The sequence below is a fragment of the Equus caballus genome, chromosome 5 (assembly GCF_041296265.1).
Source record: "Equus caballus isolate H_3958 breed thoroughbred chromosome 5, TB-T2T, whole genome shotgun sequence".
NCBI classification, from domain to species: Eukaryota; Metazoa; Chordata; class Mammalia; order Perissodactyla; family Equidae; genus Equus; species Equus caballus.
The window spans coordinates 33,179,512-33,200,506 of record NC_091688.1 but is presented as its reverse complement, the minus strand read 5'-3'; the positions used below and the strand labels follow the sequence as shown (position 1 = coordinate 33,200,506).

At 50.0% G+C, this 20,995-nt stretch overlaps 1 protein-coding gene across 4 annotated transcripts in view; it reads right to left on the bottom strand.

Annotated features, from left to right (window-relative positions):
* The window catches only part of LOC138924258 (neuroblastoma breakpoint family member 6-like), a 46,107-nt gene that overhangs the window by 12,017 nt on the left and 13,095 nt on the right, over positions 1–20,995 (bottom strand). Inside the window, exons 1-10 of one of the 4 annotated variants that reach the window (XM_070267934.1) lie at positions 10,917–17,376; positions 10,607–10,816; positions 8,527–8,629; positions 7,508–7,722; positions 6,388–6,439; positions 4,716–4,891; positions 3,610–3,664; positions 2,392–2,567; positions 1,286–1,340; positions 70–245 (exon numbers count right to left, since the gene is read on the bottom strand). In XM_070267934.1, coding sequence (XP_070124035.1) covers positions 70–245; positions 1,286–1,340; positions 2,392–2,567; positions 3,610–3,664; positions 4,716–4,891; positions 6,388–6,439; positions 7,508–7,722; positions 8,527–8,629; positions 10,607–10,784 — 1,186 coding nt within the window. In that variant the 5' untranslated portion in view covers positions 10,785–10,816; positions 10,917–17,376. Of the gene's footprint in view, positions 1–69; positions 246–1,285; positions 1,341–2,391; positions 2,568–3,609; positions 3,665–4,715; positions 4,892–6,387; positions 6,440–7,507; positions 7,723–8,526; positions 8,630–10,606; positions 17,564–20,995 lie in introns of those variants that run through there. The other 3 variants (XM_070267935.1, XM_070267936.1, XM_070267933.1) reach the window with 3 other exon arrangements.

Here is a 20,995-nt window from a genome sequence, read left to right as displayed (position 1 = left end):
ATGCCAAGGACACGGACCGCCCAGGGAGTCCAGCTGGAGCCTTATCCCCTGCACAGCGGCAATACTCACTGGGGGTGTCTGCCAGGGAGGAGACGGCCAGGCCCTGGAAGCAGAAGACGGCACTGCTCGACTGAGTCCAGCAGGACTCGGACTGGCCGACGTCCGTGGCGCAGGTCCAGGAGTATTCCTCCAGGCACGCTCTCGGGAGCGGAGGCTCGACCGTGGGCGGCACATCCCTGCCGAGCCTGTGGGCGGAGGGAGGGCTCAAGTGGAGACAAGCGGCTTTGGGAAACACACATTCCTAGAGCTGCTTTCCCTGGAAGGTGGAAGGGTCTGCTCACAGAAGAGCAATGGGAAGGGCTCAGCCAGGGAGATCACACAATCCTCCTCTGGCTGGGGCCAGGCCGCAGTTGAAGTGGGAACAGGAGAGAGAGCTGGAAAAAGACAGAGACAGAGGCAGAGAGGGCCGGGGGGGTGGGGCGCGCAGGGAGAGAGACAGAGAGCGCGAGAGAGCGAGCAATCCAGCGTGAGCCGACGAGAGACAGACAGACAGACACATACACAGAGACAGAGACAGAGACAGAGACAGAGAGACAGACAGAGAGAGACACAGAGAGAGAGAGGGAGAGAGACAGACACACAGACAGAGACAGAGGAGGAGAGAGCGAGCAGAGCTTGCTCAGAGCACCGAGCAGAAAATGAGCTCTTGAGCAAGGAGGACGAGCGCCTCCACTCCACAAGAGTCATCACACACCCACACACTCAGAGGACCCTAAAGGCGGCGTCAACACTCTTGCATCCAGTTGGTGGAAATGCACAGACAGCTGCCAAGTGAACCCTGCCTGGCTCTGGCACCACTGTCGACTCCCAGAAATCTGGAAGCTGCAAGGTCTGCCTCTCTCCCTACTGGGGCATGATGCGGACTTGGGTCACGAAGGACCGTCTTGGCCGGGAAATAGCCGCCACCGTGGGAACGGCAACCGGGCAGAGGCAGACATGCGTCCCCCGCTGGGTGACAGAAGAAAGAGAGAACGGGAGAGCGCACGCCATCCGCCGACAGATGAGCACACCTCCGGCATCTGACCGCACGTGACCACACTGGAGAGAGATCACGGAATTGGCCCATCCGAGGACCACGGTGAGAAACACAGAGCACTCTGGGAAAGGGACACTTGGCGGTTGCGTGCGTGGGGGAAACGGGGATAGTCAGCGCTCGCTGAACTCCCTCGATCGGAGATGCCCAGATGGCCCCTTCCAATGGAGTCCCGGGATTCTTCCGAGTTACCTGCAACACAGGCCGTCTTGGACGCCCCCGTCGTCCTCCGGATCGGTGTGTTGGCCTGGAAAGAAATTCGCACGGGGCCAGTCACACTAAGCAGATCCCCACTCGACCCTTGGGAATCCAGTGTCCAGTCCCAGCCCAGGGACCTCCACATCCTCAGTGTGACAACGGCAGACGGGAAGAGCAATCTGCCAGGAGACCTCAGGCGGTGTCTCGTGAAAGCGCCGGCCTGGCTTTGCTGAGCCAGCGGGCCGCGTCTCCCCGATCGGGGAGGCCCTCAGCCCAGGATGCTCTCCCGAGTCTGGGAAAACAGCCAAAGAGGCGTGGGGCTCACACCTTCTGGGGCACCAGCCTAAGTGCCCGCTCGCACAAGTGCCACGCTACTCAGCCTTCTCTGCGCGGGGACGCTAGTTGTGGAGGCTCGAGTCGAACTCATCGCCTGAGGGGAGAAGGCCGGCTGCACTCTACAAACCCTGGCATCCAGAGGCATCGTCGCCCCCTGCTCCGCAGAAACACTGGCCACCCTGTGGGCTGGGAGAAGGCCAAGGCCTAGGCTCGCACGCGGGAAACACGGGAGCACGGGAAACGGGACAGGTGGCTAGGGGCGTTCTTCCGAGGACTGCTTCGGAAGAGAGGCCAACGTGACGGAGACGGAGAGTGGGGCCCACAAGAGTGAAGCCCGGGAGGCGTCTCGGAGGCAGATGTCCACAAGGAGGCCAGGCGCACGGGGTGGGCCTAGAATCTGGAGGGACACGCCTCAGGCGTGAAAGTTAGAGCACTGAAGGTGCGAGGAGACATTTCACGCCAGCGGGGATGTTTGACAGACACCTGCCCTGGCGCTACGTGCGGCACAGGGGAGCTGAGTTTGTCCTGCCGGCTTTGGGTCCCGTGATGGGTCACTGGGGCCAGGGGCACCTGGGCGCATCCTGGCAAGAAGGAAGGGAGCGCAGCTCCCTCAAGCGTCTCCCGTCTGTGCTTCCAACTCTGTCCTCCAGCCTGATTCCCTTCAATGTGTCTGTCTGCACAGCCCGAGGGCTGGCATGCCAAGGACACGGACCGCCCAGGGAGTCCAGCTGGAGCCTTATCCCCTGCACAGCGGCAATACTCACTGGGGGTGTCTGCCAGGGAGGAGACGGCCAGGCCCTGGAAGCAGAAGACGGCACTGCTCGACTGAGTCCAGCAGGACTCGGACTGGCCGACGTCCGTGGCGCAGGTCCAGGAGTATTCCTCCAGGCACGCTCTCGGGAGCGGAGGCTCGACCGTGGGCGGCACATCCCTGCCGAGCCTGTGGGCGGAGGGAGGGCTCAAGTGGAGACAAGCGGCTTTGGGAAACACACATTCCTAGAGCTGCTTTCCCTGGAAGGTGGAAGGGTCTGCTCACAGAAGAGCAATGGGAAGGGCTCAGCCAGGGAGATCACACAATCCTCCTCTGGCTGGGGCCAGGCCGCAGTTGAAGTGGGAACAGGAGAGAGAGCTGGAAAAAGACAGAGACAGAGGCAGAGAGGGCCGGGGGGGGGTGGGGCGCGCAGGGAGAGAGACAGAGAGCGCGAGAGAGCGAGCGATCCAGCGTGAGCCGACGAGAGACAGACAGACAGACACAGACACAGAGACAGAGACAGAGACAGAGACAGAGAGACAGACAGAGAGAGACACAGAGAGAGAGAGGGAGAGAGACAGACACACAGACAGAGACAGAGGAGGAGAGAGCGAGCAGAGCTTGCTCAGAGCACCGAGCAGAAAATGAGCTCTTGAGCAAGGAGGACGAGCGCCTCCACTCCACAAGAGTCATCACACACCCACACACTCAGAGGACCCTAAAGGCGGCGTCAACACTCTTGCATCCAGTTGGTGGAAATGCACAGACAGCTGCCAAGTGAACCCTGCCTGGCTCTGGCACCACTGTCGACTCCCAGAAATCTGGAAGCTGCAAGGTCTGCCTCTCTCCCTACTGGGGCATGATGCGGACTTGGGTCACGAAGGACCGTCTTGGCCGGGAAATAGCCGCCACCGTGGGAACGGCAACCGGGCAGAGGCAGACATGCGTCCCCCGCTGGGTGACAGAAGAAAGAGAGAACGGGAGAGCGCACGCCATCCGCCGACAGATGAGCACACCTCCGGCATCTGACCGCACGTGACCACACTGGAGAGAGATCACGGAATTGGCCCATCCGAGGACCACGGTGAGAAACACAGAGCACTCTGGGAAAGGGACACTTGGCGGTTGCGTGCGTGGGGGAAACGGGGATAGTCAGCGCTCGCTGAACTCCCTCGATCGGAGATGCCCAGATGGCCCCTTCCAATGGAGTCCCGGGATTCTTCCGAGTTACCTGCAACACAGGCCGTCTTGGACGCCCCCGTCGTCCTCCGGATCGGTGTGTTGGCCTGGAAAGAAATTCGCACGGGGCCAGTCACACTAAGCAGATCCCCACTCGACCCTTGGGAATCCAGTGTCCAGTCCCAGCCCAGGGACCTCCACATCCTCAGTGTGACAACGGCAGACGGGAAGAGCAATCTGCCAGGAGACCTCAGGCGGTGTCTCGTGAAAGCGCCGGCCTGGCTTTGCTGAGCCAGCGGGCCGCGTCTCCCCGATCGGGGAGGCCCTCAGCCCAGGATGCTCTCCCGAGTCTGGGAAAACAGCCAAAGAGGCGTGGGGCTCACACCTTCTGGGGCACCAGCCTAAGTGCCCGCTCGCACAAGTGCCGCGCTACTCAGCCTTCTCTGCGCGGGGACGCTAGTTGTGGAGGCTCGAGTCGAACTCATCGCCTGAGGGGAGAAGGCCGGCTGCACTCTACAAACCCTGGCATCCAGAGGCATCGTCGCCCCCTGCTCCGCAGAAACACTGGCCACCCTGTGGGCTGGGAGAAGGCCAAGGCCTAGGCTCGCACGCGGGAAACACGGGAGCACGGGAAACGGGACAGGTGGCTAGGGGCGTTCTTCCGAGGACTGCTTCGGAAGAGAGGCCAACGTGACGGAGACGGAGAGTGGGGCCCACAAGAGTGAAGCCCGGGAGGCGTCTCGGAGGCAGATGTCCACAAGGAGGCCAGGCGCACGGGGTGGGCCTAGAATCTGGAGGGACACGCCTCAGGCGTGAAAGTTAGAGCACTGAAGGTGCGAGGAGACATTTCACGCCAGCGGGGATGTTTGACAGACACCTGCCCTGGCGCTACGTGCGGCACAGGGGAGCTGAGTTTGTCCTGCCGGCTTTGGGTCCCGTGATGGGTCACTGGGGCCAGGGGCACCTGGGCGCATCCTGGCAAGAAGGAAGGGAGCGCAGCTCCCTCAAGCGTCTCCCGTCTGTGCTTCCAACTCTGTCCTCCAGCCTGATTCCCTTCAATGTGTCTGTCTGCACAGCCCGAGGGCTGGCATGCCAAGGACACGGACCGCCCAGGGAGTCCAGCTGGAGCCTTATCCCCTGCACAGCGGCAATACTCACTGGGGGTGTCTGCCAGGGAGGAGACGGCCAGGCCCTGGAAGCAGAAGACGGCACTGCTCGACTGAGTCCAGCAGGACTCGGACTGGCCGACGTCCGTGGCGCAGGTCCAGGAGTATTCCTCCAGGCACGCTCTCGGGAGCGGAGGCTCGACCGTGGGCGGCACATCCCTGCCGAGCCTGTGGGCGGAGGGAGGGCTCAAGTGGAGACAAGCGGCTTTGGGAAACACACATTCCTAGAGCTGCTTTCCCTGGAAGGTGGAAGGGTCTGCTCACAGAAGAGCAATGGGAAGGGCTCAGCCAGGGAGATCACACAATCCTCCTCTGGCTGGGGCCAGGCCGCAGTTGAAGTGGGAACAGGAGAGAGAGCTGGAAAAAGACAGAGACAGAGGCAGAGAGGGCCGGGGGGGTGGGGCGCGCAGGGAGAGAGACAGAGAGCGCGAGAGAGCGAGCGATCCAGCGTGAGCCGACGAGAGACAGACAGACAGACACAGACACAGAGACAGAGACAGAGACAGAGAGACAGACAGAGAGAGACACAGAGAGAGAGAGGGAGAGAGACAGACACACAGACAGAGACAGAGGAGGAGAGAGCGAGCAGAGCTTGCTCAGAGCACCGAGCAGAAAATGAGCTCTTGAGCAAGGAGGACGAGCGCCTCCACTCCACAAGAGTCATCACACACCCACACACTCAGAGGACCCTAAAGGCGGCATCAACACTCTTGCATCCAGTTGGAAATGCACAGACAGCTGCCAAGTGAACCCTGCCTGGCTCTGGCACCACTGTCGACTCCCAGAAATCTGGAAGCTGCAAGGTCTGCCTCTCTCCCTACTGGGGCATGATGCGGACTTGGGTCACGAAGGACCGTCTTGGCCGGGAAATAGCCGCCACCGTGGGAACGGCAACCGGGCAGAGGCAGACATGCGTCCCCCGCTGGGTGACAGAAGAAAGAGAGAACGGGAGAGCGCACGCCATCCGCCGACAGATGAGCACACCTCCGGCATCTGACCGCACGTGACCACACTGGAGAGAGATCACGGAATTGGCCCATCCGAGGACCACGGTGAGAAACACAGAGCACTCTGGGAAAGGGACACTTGGCGGTTGTCTACATGGGGAAACGGGGATAGCGAGCACTTCCTGATGTCCCTATATCTGAGATTGTCACATTTCCCCTTCAAATGAAGTCCCTTCTTGTTTCATTGTATAATCTCCATGATGGTCTGCATTCTATGCTTCCTTCTCTGACTGTTTACAGAACAGGTACATTTTTCTCATCTCACTGCATTTTTGTTGTTTAATGCGGTTTATCATCCCTTTAGTTTTTGCACTGCTAGTTTACTTCCTTCCAGAGACCATCATTAATGTGTAGCAGTTAGATATGCGTCTCACCCTGATTTTTGTTGCAGGAGAAAATAGACCTTTTCTCTATGTGCATGATGTCCTAAGGGTGTTGCGTTCTCTTGTGTCACACTTACAGGTCCATAAAGATGAGTGACATTGAAGTTAACAGAGCCTTTTCCTTGTTGGTTGAGTGAATTAAATCATTACAACCTCCACGTTTCCTTCTCTTGCCTCTGGCATTTGTGACTTTGTTCCCCTCACTTACTCTTCTTTCTGATACTGTCTCCACATTTTCCCTGCCCATTACCGGCACCAGATTATTCATTGTCACCTGTGAGTGAGTGTGCCTTGTGTCTTTTCGTCTTCCTTGTCTTCGTTATTCCCTGCAAATAAATTCAGAAATGTCCAGTTAGCACTTTCCCACTTTAACCTCTATAAACGCAGTGACTTCAACAGCCATAGAGACATAAATATCTATGCAGGAGTCCGTATGGTCTTGAAGTCCTAGTGCATTGTCTTGAAAGCATTGCCCCAGCATGGGTTTCTGATTCATCAGGCGGTGTGTCTGTGATCCACTGGATCTCCATCATTGCAGACTCTGCCTGAAATTGGGCAAAAGTTTAAGCTGTCTTTTGTTCCTCATATCACTGGATACTTGTCCAGCTTCCATCTTGAATTTTGTGACTGCGTGCTCCATTCTGCCACAAATCCTGCCAAAGGCACAGGCCCTATATCCCTTCCCAGCTCTCACAGAGAACCTCGTCCTTTCTCTAAGGAGACAAGAAAGAACCCAAGCCAACATCCCTCATCTGGGGACTTTAAGGGCCCTCCAAGTTGGCTTCTGTGTGTTGTGGAGGGAAATTCTCTCTACGGAAAGGTCTCCAGTCTAAACTCTCTACCACCAAGTTCTACCACATCCAGTACCTTGCCCAACCCCACAGAGCGAGGGGCTTGCTTTGTTCGGAAGTGTATTCATAGACATTCCTGCGTTTGATGACTACAGCTACCGTGAACAGATTATTGGATCCATTTTACTGCTGAGGCGATTGATACGGATGAAGTAAAAATCAATCTCTCACCCAGTGTTAGTACCATCAGCTCTCAGGCTGGAGCCTGGGAATGGCCACCCTTAGTCCAAGGCTCTTTTCACTCAAACAAGCTGCCTCCTGTCACGTCCTCTTTTGTGTCCTCTGACAGTAGGTAGGTGTGGCCTCCTGCCCTAAAGGTCACAGTCCATCAGGAAGGAAGCCGACACTTGCACCACTATGACCTCCACCCTGGGCATATCTGCTCTCTGCGCCCACCTAGCCAGTCCTGGTCCTACCACGGTCCCAAGTGCAACACGCAAACTGGGACAGCTTGTCAAAACATTACGAGGGGAGGTGTGGAGGGTCTTGTGAGCCAGGCACCTTGGAGAATTTCAGTGCAGTGAGGGCCTGTGGCCACCTTACCTGGGCCGAGTATGTGGGCAAGGTGCGTGGCCAGCCTATATCCCTCAGCCAGTTGCTGGCGGAAGGCCTGCCCTTGGTGGTCGTCAGAGCCGTTGTGTGTCAGCAGGTCATTGAGGTGCTGACTCAGCAGGGCCCGCACTTCTCGCCCTTCCTGTAACTTGTGCCGCAGATAGGCCAGTTGCTGCTCCTGCTCTTGAATTAGGAGATTGGATTCCCTAAGGTGGGACAGAAGAGAAGACTTGAGAGTCCAAAGGGATGAGTGACAGATTCTAAAGATTTTCAAGATTTCTGTGAGAACTGCCCCCAAGGAGTCCTCAGAGAATTCTGGCCGATGTGTGGCGACTTGCCTGTGGCAAAGAGAAAGAGGAAGGTAAAGCACAGGTTTCCTCTGTATCAGAGAGAGCTCCCGTCAGATTCCTGGACATCCTACTCATCGTTTCTGCTGTCAACAAAACCAGGTGTCTTCCTAAACCTGTTTTAAAAACGTGTCTCTTCAGTTAACCCCTTCAGCCATGCCCGCTTCTATGTTGAAATACACATGGTGCATTCTGCAGTGAATGGACACAAAGCCAGACACAGAAATGTGCATGAGCACAGCTGGGTTAGCTGGAAAGAACACGAGAATGACAGGGTCAAGGAGACAGAATTCTTTAGAAAGAAAACACAACAAGCCCTCGTGAGACAGGCGGTGATTGTGATTAAAGGGAAATGAGCGGGTGATGGCACAACACTGTCAACGTACTAAATGCCACTGAATCGTTCACCTCAATTTGTGCAAATTCGTGTTTGGTGAGTTTCAGTTCAAAAATTTATAGTTTTGAAAAAAAAGAGTAAGTGAGCCTCTGAATAACTGGAGTCCATAATTTTCCAATTATTTTTACCTAGTTGCTTTATAAACATTTGAACACAAGCGCCTGCCGTGTACATTTCTGCCTTCTCTTGGCCCAAAGTTGCTCCCTGCCCCACTTCAGCTTTTCCCACAGCTACCCACCAGCCTACCCCCACACAGCCCTCCTTACCTGAGCTTCTTGGCTAGCGTTGACTTCTCTGCCAGCTTCCCCTCCTCAAAAGGCAGCTTGTCCCCAAGCACGGATTCAATGATGTCTTTGCACTCTCCACACTCTGAAAAAGGACAGAGAGCCCTGCCTCAGTGGAAAGCTGGCCATGCTGCTGTGGTCACTGCCTTCAAGGGAGGAAGCAGGGTCCATGCCCAGTACCAGGCTCCACACTGGGATTTCCGCATCTTATTCCTCGGCCTCCAAACTACTACACAGCATTGGGTTACTCCCCATTTTAGAGCTGAGGAAAGAGAAGCTCCAAGGCACAGAAAGTAATTAGATACGTTAACTTCTATTTGACAAAGGCAGAATTCCCATCCCCTGAGACTGACCCTGAGTCGTGGGCCTTAGTCACGTTACCAAGCCTCGCAGCCTCTTAAGTGAAACACCAAGCAGGCGCGTGCAGTAGTGATTGCCTGTGTGCTTGGGAAGGCCCGGTGGACTCTACTGACTGTTGGTTCCCTTGAGCTCAGAATTTCAAGGTCAAGTACATCCAAGATAAAGACGTTTATATGGATTCAACCCTGTAAAATATTATGCATTTGCCCATAAATTTCTGAAGGAAACGTGCACAGATACTAAGAAAGTTTGTGTTAAATTAAAAGCAATAGAAGGAAGAACTAACAAATAGTGTTGACCCTGTGACAGGGACTTACAGAAATCATCCATGTGATGCATTGCAACAACTCAAACAAGTAGGTACCATGACAGCACCGTATTACCAGAGGAGGAAACTGAGGCACAGAAAGACACACAGCTTGGATTGGAGCCCAGAAAGACTGGCCCAGAGTCCATGCTCTTCACCACTGCACCGTGTTACATTGACACCCAGGTCTTAAGTGATATCTTTCTTCTTCATCAGCTTCAAAATGTGTTTCCTACAGTTACGCTGTGATTCTAAGGCAGGATGTAAATAAAACTTCGTTTGTCCTTTCCTGAAAGCTCATCTCTTCACTTTTTAAATGGCAGGCTTTGATTTTCTCTGTGTCAGTCATTTTAGTTACTCCCCCCTCAATGGCTTATTGAAAAGCAATTGTAGGTAACGACCCCAATTCAGGCTCCGAGTTGTCAAGATCCTTCTAAACACTCTGCTGTGCACATGCCCTGGTTGTCACGGTTCTTGTCGTCACTACAGCCCAGTCTCACTGAGCAGGCAATCGAGCTTCCAGTTTTGAGGCTGACTGGGGCAGGGAAGGGCCTGCCTCACACACTGGCTTGAGTTTTCCTGGGGCTAGTGGTCTCCCCCACCTACCTCACTTTGTGGCCTCAATTTGGCCACAGGTCTCATAGCCCAGACTCTCAAGGTCACCTGGACCTGTTGGTTGCCCTGCATCCCTGAGGGTTCACCAGCTGAGCGGGAGACACAGGTGGTGGGACAGAGTCTCTGGTTTCCATAGAAACAGCCCCAACCTTACCACAGGGTGTCAAACGTCTTCCTCAGACTCAGGAAGAAGAGCCCGTGCCCTGGAAGAGAGGGCTTCCCTCTCACCAGGGCATTCCCTGTCTTGATGGTGTCACTCCTGGATAGCACAGTTTCGGTGAGGAGCATATTCATCTTTAAGCTCCTATAAAGCAGCTACTATCATCTGTTTTCCCACTGTAAGTAGCACAGTGCTTTGCCCATGGGACCTCAGAGAAGCTTGAACTGAGGGAGTTCACTCGTCCCAGACATTTAGGCCCAGAGTGATGCAGGATGTGGTAAAGGACAGAGAGGATGCTGAGAGAAACAGTGCAGCCCTTTCCTGAGAGGAAGACGCAATTGTGTGGCTGCACCAGCAATCGATGTCTGGGACTCGAATTCTAAAGCCGCCGTATACCACACTGCAAATCTGAAAAAGTGGCTAAACTCTTTGTGCATCAGTTTCTCCATCCCCAGCAAAATGAGGGCAAAATACCTACCTCTGACTTTCCTGGATTGTGGTCAGAATGAAAGTTATTTTGACAAAGGGACCAGAGGATAAAGTCTGGAGAAATTTTAGTGTCCTAGAGGGCAGACAGGGATCACTCACCCATCTGGGGAGCACAGCCCTGGGAGACTTACTGTGCTTCTGCAGCTCGGTGGCCAGGGAGTAGGCAGCAGCTTCGGATACAAGGAATTCCTCCATGAGGGCTTGGAAGTCCTGCTTGCTTTGTGCCAGCTGTGAACGCAATTCCTGGTTGGACTCCTGGAGGGTCACCTCTGCCCTCGGATCAGACAAAGCGTGAGGACACACGGCCATGGTGATGTTGGCAGAAGAGGTAGAGCCAGAGGCTGGGCAGAGAAACCCAAACATATAATGAGTGAAAAACAAGCAAAGACAAAAAGATTTCACCAGGCCAGAGGGGTGTTTACACAGGAATCCTTAACTTACCGTTGGGGACAACTAGATCAACACTCTACAACAGCTGAGGGTCCGGAACTGCCAAAACAAGGTTCAAGATGACAGAGCTCAGAGCCACAGGCACCGCCTGCAGCTCAGAGTCAGACAGGAGTGATGGAGAGAGGCCCCAGCGCGCCAGTTAACGGTCTGGCGTTGCAATAACAGAATTGGAAGGTGGAGGTGTCATGGAATCTTAGGAGCCCCTGCCTTCCAGTTGCCTAGGCCCTGCTGCTACCCCAGGCTGCCCGGCCTTTTCTGAAGGCCACTGCTGATGGGCATCACCCCAAAGCAGCTGTCTACTCTCGTGGTGACGCTACCGACCTGTCTCTTTCCAGAAAATATCTAAGCATAGTTCTCAGTGCCCATTCCTGTGTGCATCTCAAAACAGAAAGAGAAACCAGTGTCCCAACAAAGTTTGTCTTCTGAAGCACCGTCACGAAGTCACCCCACTTTCTCTCTAAATGTAAACCGATCTTAAGGTTTTCCCATACGTGAAAGATGGCAAACTTTTAGACTCTCATGCTGCTATTCGCTGGGCTTTCTCCAGTTTTTTCTACATCCATTAAAAGGGACAAAAGCAGAGTGTAATACTAAGTGAATGAATACTTCGTTAAAAAATTATTCTCTGTCCTGACTCACAATACTCCTCTTGCTGCATCCCTGTGTTGTGTCGACTTCTTGCCCCTCACTAGGGCAGCATGTTCGCTTATCTTCAAACTTAAGTCAGTGTGACATCTCTACCTCCTAAAATCCTTCTCTATGTGTGGGCCGCTTTTGTGGTTGTTACTTTTTAAGTGTCCGTAAACACTATCTTTCCTACTTGTTGGTTCCGGATATCCACATATTATGCCTTCTAGTCCCACAAGAGCTCTTTTCCAGCTCTGAAAATGATTACAGTGGTTTATGAGTATATCCTGAATACACGTAGTGGCCCTTTCTTTTGCAAACACTTGTCACCCTGATGCTATTTCTTGTCGTCATTCAGTTCACTCACGTTTGGAACAGATCAGGGATGCGGAGCAGTGTTGATGGATTGTTGCTGGACAGATCCCTTCGAGCTGTCGTCATGCTACTGACCTGCGGTTATATTCCTCTACCAGAACGTGGAATTTCAAGGTCACGGTTCAGGGATGGTGGATGACCCACAGTGTTATGTGTGTGATGGGGTTCAGTGACAGAGAAGCTGAGGTTGACAAGAGAGGCACAGGCAGGCAGGGGAAAGTGGTGCCCTGAATGCCCTGCTCACTTTCTTGTCATCTCTTCCCACCCGGGTCTTGTGAAGAGGAGACCTGGGAGACCCCCTGTGGCATTGGTCTCTTCAGTTTAGGTGCTGCACTCGCCCGAGCTGAGGGCGCGATGGGTCTGGCCATGTACCACCGAGCTTTCATGTCAAGGTAAAGGACAGAGGACCGCATCAACCGCTTTTGAGGCTCATCTCCTCCCCACGCCACGCCATCCTCCAACGACACTGTGGAATGCTATTGGTGTGTCAGAGCCATGAAAAGCTTTAAAGAAATCTCTCTTTTGGTGTCAGTTGGATGTGACATTCTTTTCTTTATGTCTCAAAGTCTGTGGTCTAGTGGGCCCAACTGTCCTGAACTGGAATGGACTTGCCAACTTTCTGGTGTTTTGTTAGGTGGCTAGAATATTTATAAGATTTTCTGAGTTCAAACCTCACTGTTGAAGTTTGAATGAAGAATGACAGGACTTACTTTGTAAAGTGAGAGACTCAGAGAAGATTGGTCTCATCGATGAGCAGAAAGAGTAAATTTCACTTCTACTCAAAGCACGCTAGAATTTGAAATTATGGCTCTCACTGTTGTCAAGGTGGAGTGCCGGGTGCCTGAGGCGTATGTCCCTAAGGCCTCATGTCTATGCTATAAAATGGATGAAGTTAAAATGCAGTCAGATGGCCCAGGTCCCCTTCCATTCTAGAGTCCTCCAACAGTTTCTCCCCTGCTTTAGCGACTTGATTGAAAGTATCCTTGTTGTTCTGCTCTGTCCTGCTTTTGTCTTTTGCATAAAAGTTATACAGCTCCATGTTTCCTACCCCCAGGTCAATCATTATAATAAGCACCTGCATCCAAAGCAGTCCTGAGACAAAAGAAACAAAGCTGGAGGTATGGTACTCCCTGATTTCAAAATATACTACAAGCTCTATTAATCAAAACATTATGGGGCCAGCCCGTTGGCACGCAGAGTGCTTTGAGCTCACATGTGCCACTTCAGCGGCCCAGGGTTCGCCAGTTCGGATAGCGGGTGTGGACCTACTCACTGCTTAACAAGTCATGCTGTGGCACCGGTCCTACAGAAAAGAAAATAGAGGAAGATGTGCATGGATGTCAGCTCAGGCCCAATCTTCCACAGCAAAAAGGTGAAGATTGGTGGCAGATGTTAGAAGAGGACTAAACTTCCTCAAAAAAAAAAATCATGATACTGGAAAGAAAACAGACACAAAGATCAATAGAACTGGAGCTCGATCCAAGATGGCGCCATGAGTAGTCCTCTTTGTCTCTCCCCCTTCGAGTCTACAATTATTTGGACACTTATCGCTTAACAAAGGATATCAAGACAGCATCTCAGGACGTCTGAGAGACCCACGCGACTATACATCGAAAGGCGGACGGACTTTCCTCCAGGAGGATGTGGAAATAGGTGAAAACTCTCCGACCCCGACCCAACAGCCTAGTACCCGCAAGCGGCTTTCTTCCAACGGATGCCCCCAGAAGATCAACACACATCTAGGGCAGGAGCGAGCACACAACAGAGGAGCGACGGTGGAAACAGGTGACCAGAACCCTACCTAAACCTCCTGCCGTTACTCCTAAAGGCAGAGGGAAACTTTGGAGTTGCACACCTGGGCCAGCGGGGAGAGTCTCTCCCCGCCATTGGCGGGGAGATCCCGCCTGGTGCTCACGGCGCCCGGAGGGTCCCAGAGAGAGTCTCTGAGGGTACGGAGGTCCCCCGGCTGCCACTGCCTGCACGGTGGGGCTAGGGAGTGCCGGAGATCTCCGAGCAGACTGGGGCTGGGTGAAGCTCCAGGGGCCGGCTCTGCGCCCTGGAGGGGAAGCTCTGGAGTTCTGCCTGGGCAGCAGACAGGGCTCTCTGTCTGCCATTAGTGGAGGGGCCATGCCCAGCATTCACAACTCCGGGAAAGTCCCGGAGAGAACCCCAGAGGGCGAAGTGACCTCCAGCTGCCATTGCCCGCCCCGTGGGGCTAGGGATTGCTGGAGATCTTGGAGAGGACTGGGGCTGGGTGAAGCTCCAGAGGCCGGCTCCGCGGCCCGGAGGGGAAGCTCCAGAGTTCTGCCCGGGCAGCAGACAAAACTCTCTGCTATTAGCGGAGGGGCCACGCCCAGCATCCACAATACTGGGAGGGTCCCGGAGAGGAGAATATCAGGCAGGGCAGCAGCTGACCAGCTACCACTGAAATCAGGATCTCTGGCTATCCCCCAAGACAGGGCAAAGGGCTCCCCGAGTTCCTGGGGAACAGGACTGGGGCTGGGGGGAGTTCCAGCGACCCAGCTCCATAGCCTAGGGGGAAACCCTACAGGCTCACAGCAGCCTCAGGGAAAGCCTCTGCACAGCACTAGTAGAAAGCACCCATCCGGCAGCCACAAGGCTGGAAGAACCTGGGACAAAAGCAGCATAGCTAGGTGAACTAACCACAGACTGTAGAAGATGCCAATAGCTCTCCTGCGACCCATAGTGGACAAGTGAGATTTTGTGGGTGCTGACAGCGACGGAGTGACAAATATAAGTGATCCCACCCCTGGCCGCTGGAAAAGCCCATAACACCGTTGCAGACACCAAGGAGGGAGCACGTCTACGTGGGCTGCAACAGTAGGCACCAGCAGCCTGAAGCCCCCCGAGACAGCCCCCAAGGCAGAGGAGGGAATCCAAAGGACCACTGTGACTACGAGGAGGGGCCCAGGCCCAGTTAGCAACTGCAGATAGGGTTCCTGGTTGGTGCAGTATAAACAGCTGCTCCCCCACCGCAGCAGCAGAAACAAGTGAAAGGAGCAACTAAACTCTATCTCTATGCGGAGGCACAAATCAACAACATCAAGCAATATGAAAAAATACATTAAATCTCCAGAACAGAAAGAAAATAACAAACACACAGAAAACAATCCCAAAGAAAATGAGATATATAACCTAAATGATGATGACTTCAAAACAGCCATCATTAAAATACTCAATGAGTTAAGAGAGAATTCTGACCGACAACTCAACGAGTTCAGGAGCTATGTCACAAAAGAGTTTGATACGATAAAGAAGAACCAAACAGAAATACTGGAAATGAAGAACACAATAGAGGAGATTAAGAAAAATCTACATGCTCTGAACAGTAGGGCCGATAATATGGAGGAAAGAATTAGCAATTTGGAAGATGGCAATATAGAATTGCTGAAGGCAGAGGAGGAGAGAGAAGTAAGACTAAAAAGAAATGAAGAAACTCTCCGAGAATTATCAGACACAATTAGGAGATGCAACGTAAGGATTATAGGTATACCAGAGGGAGAAGAGAAGGAGAAAGGGGCAGAAAACCTATTCAAAGAAATAATGGCTGAGAACTTCCCAAATCTGGTGAGGGAGATGGAGCTTCAGGTGACAGAAGCCAATAGATCTCCAAACTTTATCAATGCAAGAAGACCAACTCCACGGCATATAGTAGTGAAGCTAGCAAAAGTCAACGACAAGGAGAAAATACTAAGGACAGCCAGGCAAAAGAAACTAGCCTACAAAGGAACCCCCATCAGGCTATCAGCAGATTTCTCAGCAGAAACTTTACAGGCTAGAAGAGAGTGGAATGATATATTCAAAAATCTGAAGGACAAAAATCTACAGCCGAGAAGTCTCTACCCAGCGAAAATATCCTTCAAATACGATGGAGAAATAAAAACTTTCCCAGATAAACAAAAATTAAGGGAGTTCATTGCCACAAAACCTCCTCTTCAGGAAATCCTCAGGAATACCCTCATTCCTGAAAAATCCAAAAAAGGAAAGGGGCTACAAAACCAAGAGCAGAGGAGATAAGTAGAAGGACAACAACAGAGAGTAGCAGCTCTACTTCAGAACAGATTAAACCATGGGACGAGAAACAAAGGAAACTGAAGAAAACCGGAAAACAAGACACAAAATGGTAGTGGTAGGCCCCCACATCTCAATAATCACTCTAAATGTAAATGGATTGAACTCCCCAATCAAAAGACACAGAGTGGCAGGATGGATCAAAGAACAAGATCCAACAATATGCTGCCTCCAGGAAACACACCTCAGCCCCAAAGACAAACACAGACTCAGAGTGAAGGGATGGAGAACAATACTCCAAGCTAATAATGAACAAAAGAAAGCAGGTGTCGCTATACTAATATCAGACAAGGTAGATTTCAAAGCAAAACAGATAAAGAAAGACAAAGAGGGACAGTATATAATGATAAAAGGGACTCTCCACCAAGAAGACATAACACTTATAAATATATACGCACCCAACACAGGAGCACCAAAATTTGTAAAGCAACTCTTAATAGAACTAAAAGAAGACATCAACAACAATACAATAATAGTAGGGGACCTCAACACACCATTAACACCAATGGACAGAACATCCAGACAGAAAATCAACAAGGAAATAATAGAAGTAAATGAAAAATTAGACCAGATGGACTTAATGGATATATAGAGAACACTTCATCCAAAAACAGCAGGTTACACATTCTTCTCAAGTGCACATGGAACATTCTCAAGGATTGACCATATTTTGGGAAACAAAGCAAACATCAATAAATACAAGAGAGTTGAAATAATATCAAGCATCTTTTCTGAGTATAATGCTATGAAACTAGAAATCAACTACAAGAAAAAAGGAGAGAAAGGTGCAAAAATGTGGAGACTAAACAACACGCTTCTCAACAAACAATGGATCATTGAAGAAATTAAAGAAGAAGTCAAATATTATCTGGAGACAAATCAAAATGAGAACACGACATACCAAACCATTTGGGATGCAGCAAAAGCAGTCCTAAGAGGGAAATTCATCGCAATACAGGCTCACCTCACTAAACAAGAAAAAGCTCACGTAAGCAACCTCAAACGACACCTAACAGAACTAGAGAAAGAAGAACAAGCAAAGCCCAGAGTCAGTAGAAGGAGGGAAATAATAAAAATAAGAGCAGAAATAAACGATATTGAAACAAAAAAGACAATAGAAAGGATCAATGAAACAAAGAGTTGGTTCTTCGAAAGAATTAACAAAATTGACAAACCCTTAGCCAGACTCACCAAGAAAAGAAGAGAGAAATCGCAAATAAATAAAATTAGGAATGAGAGAGGAGAATCACAACAGATACCAATGAAATACAAGAGATCATAAGAGAATACTATGAAAAACTATATGCCAACAAATTGAACAACCTGGAAGAAATGGACAAATTCCTAGACTCCTACAATCTCCCCATACTGAATCAGGAAGAAATGGAGAATCTGAATTTGCCAATCACAAGTATGGAAATAGAAACGGTAATCAAAAACCTCCCCCAAAATAAGAGTCCAGGACCAGACGGCTTCTCTGGAGAATTCTACCAAACATTCAAAGAAGACTTAATACCTATTCTTCTCAAACTGTTCCAGAAAATTGAGAAAGATGGAGTACTCCCTAACACATTCTATGAAGCCAACATCACTCTGATCCCCAAACCTGACAAGGACAACACAAAGAAGGAGAACTACAGGCCGATATCACTGATGAACATAGATGCAAAAATCCTCAACAAAATTTTGGCAAACCAAATACAGCAATACATCAAAAAGATTATACACCATGATCAAGTGGGATTTATACCAGGGACACAGGGATGGTTCAACATCTGCAGGTCAATCAACGTGATACACTACATCAACAAAATGAAACACAAAAACCACATGATCATCTCAATAGATGCAGAGAAAGCATTCGACAAGATCCAACACCCATTTATGATAAAAACCCTCAATAAAATGGGTATAGAAGGAAAGTACCTCAACATAATAAAGGCCATATATGACAGACCCACAGCCAACATCATACTCAATGGACAAAAACTGAAAGCCATCCCTCTGAGGACAGGAACAAGACAAGCGTGCCCACTTTCGCCACTCCTATTCAACATAGTACTGGAGGTGCTGGCCAGAGCAATTCGGCAGGAAAAAGAAATAAAAGGAATCCAAATAGGTAACGAAGAAGTAAAACTCTCGCTGTTTGCAGACGACATGATCTTATATATAGAAAACCCCAAAGAATCCATAGAAAATCTATTAGAAATAATCAACAACTACAGCAAAGTAGCAGGGTATAAAATTAACGTGCATAAATCAGTAGCATTTCTATACACTAACAATGAACTAACAGAAAAAAAACTCAAGAACTCAATCCCATTCACAATCGCAACGAAAAGAATAAAATACCTTAGGATAAACTTAACCAAGGAAGTGAAGGATCTATACAATGAAAACTACAAGACTTTCTTGAAAGAAATTGACGATGACATAAAGAGATGAAAAGACATTCCATGCACATGGATTGGAAGAATAAACATAGTTAAAATGTCCATACTACCTAAAGCAATCTACACATTCAATGCTATCCCAATCAGAATCCCAAGAACATTCTTCACAGAAATTGAACAAACAATCCTAAAATTCATATGGGGCAACAAAAGACCGCGAATTGCTAAAGCAATCCTGAGCAAGAAAAACAAAGCCGGCGGAATCACAATCCCTGATTTCAAAACATACTACAAAGCTACAGTGATCAAAACAGCATGGTACTGGTACAAAAACAGGTCCACAGATCAATGGAACAGAATTGAAAGCCCAGAGATAAAACCACACATCTATGGACAGCTAATCTTCGACAAAGGAGCAGAGGGCCTACAATGGAGAAAAGAAAGTCTCTTCAACAAATGGTGCTGGGAAAACTGGACAGCCACATGCAAAAGATTGAAAATTGACCATTCTTTTTCACCACACACCAAAATAAACTCAAAATGGATCAAAGACCTAAAGATTAGGCCTGAGACAATAAGTCTTTTGGAAGAGAATATAGGCAGTACACTCTTTGACACCAGTTTCAAAAGAATCTTTTCAGACACTATAACTCCTCAGTTGAGGGAAACGATAGAAAGAATAAACAAATGGGACTTCATCAGACTAAAGAGCTTCTTCAAGGCAAGGGAAAATAGGATTGAAATAAAAAAACAGCTCACTAATTGGGAAAAAATATTTACAAGCCACTTATCCGACAAAGGGTTAATCTCCATAATATACAAAGAACTCACACTGCTTAACAACAAAAAAACAAACAACCCGATCAAAAAATGGGCAGAGGACATGAACAGACATTTCTCAAAAGAAGATATGAATATGGCCAATAGACACATGAAAAGATGTTCATCATCGCTAATCATCAGGGAAATGCAAATCAAAACTACACTAAGATATCACCTTACACCCGTTAGATTGGCAAAAACATCCAAAACCAAGAGCGACAAATGTTGCAGAGGTTGTGGAGAAAAAGGAACCCTCATACACTGTTGGTGGGAATGCAAACTGGTACAGCCACTGTGGAAAACACTATGGAGATTTCTCAAAAAGTTACAAATAGAAATACCCCATGACCCAGCCATCCCATTACTGTATCTATACTAAGAACCTGAAATCAGAAATCTCAAGAGTCCGTTGCACCCCTATGTTCATCGCAGCATTATTTACAATAGCCAAGACGTGGAACCAACCTACATGCCCAGAAACTGATGATTGGATAAAGAAGATGTGGTATATATACACAATGGAATACTACTCAGCCATGAAAAAAGACAAAATTGGCCCATTCACAGCAACGTGGATGGACCTCGAGGGTATTATGTTAAGCGAAATAAGCCAGTCAGAGAAAGATGAACTCTATATGACTCCACTCATAGGTGGAAGTTAGTATATTGATAAGGAGATCTGATCGGTGGTTACCAGGGAAAAGGGGGGGTGGGGGGAGGGCATAAAGGGGGAAGTGGTGTACCCACAACATGACTAACAAAAATGTACAACTGAAATCTCACAAGGTTGTAATCTACCATAACATTAATAAAAACTAAAAATAAAAAAAAAGATCAATGGAACGGAATGGAGAGCACAGAAATAAACCCTCACATCTATGGACAGCTAATCTTTGACAAAAGAGCCTAGAACGTACAGTGGGGAAAGGAAAGTCTCTTCAATAAATGTTAATGGGAAATTGGACAGCCACATGCAAAAGAATGAAAGTAGACCATTATCTTACACGACACAGAAAATTAACTCAAAATGCATTAAGGACTGGAATGTAAGACGTGAAACCAGAAAATTAGAAGAAAACATAGGCAGTGCAACTTTGACATTGGTCTTCACAGTATCCTTTGGATTATCATGTCTCCTCAGGCAAGGGAAACAGAAGCAAGAAGAAACAAATGGGACTACGTCAAACAAGACTTCTTAACTCACGGTGGAGAACGACTTGATCAGCACTCCACAACAGCTGAGGGTCCGGAACTGCCAAAACAAGGTTCAAGATGACAGAGCTCAGAGCCACAGGCACCGCCTGCAGCTCAGAGTCAGACAGGAGTGATGGAGAGAGGCCCCAGCGCGCCAGTTAACGGTCTGGCGGTGCAATAACAGAATTGGAAGGTGGAGGTGTCATGGAATCTTAGGAGCCCCTGCCTTCCAGTTGCCTAGGCCCTGCTGCTACCCCAGGCTGCCCGGCCTTTTCTGAAGGCCACTGCTGATGGGCATCACCCCAAAGCAGCTGTCTACTCTCGTGGTGACACTACCGACCTGTCTCTTTCCAGAAAATATCTAAGCATAGTTCTCAGTGCCCATTCCTGTGTGCATCTCAAAACAGAAAGAGAAACCAGTGTCCCAACAAAGTTTGTCTTCTGAAGCACCGTCACGAAGTCACCCCACTTTCTCTCTAAATGTAAACCGATCTTAAGGTTTTCCCATACGTGAAAGATGGCAAACTTTTAGACTCTCATGCTGCTATTCGCTGGGCTTTCTCCAGT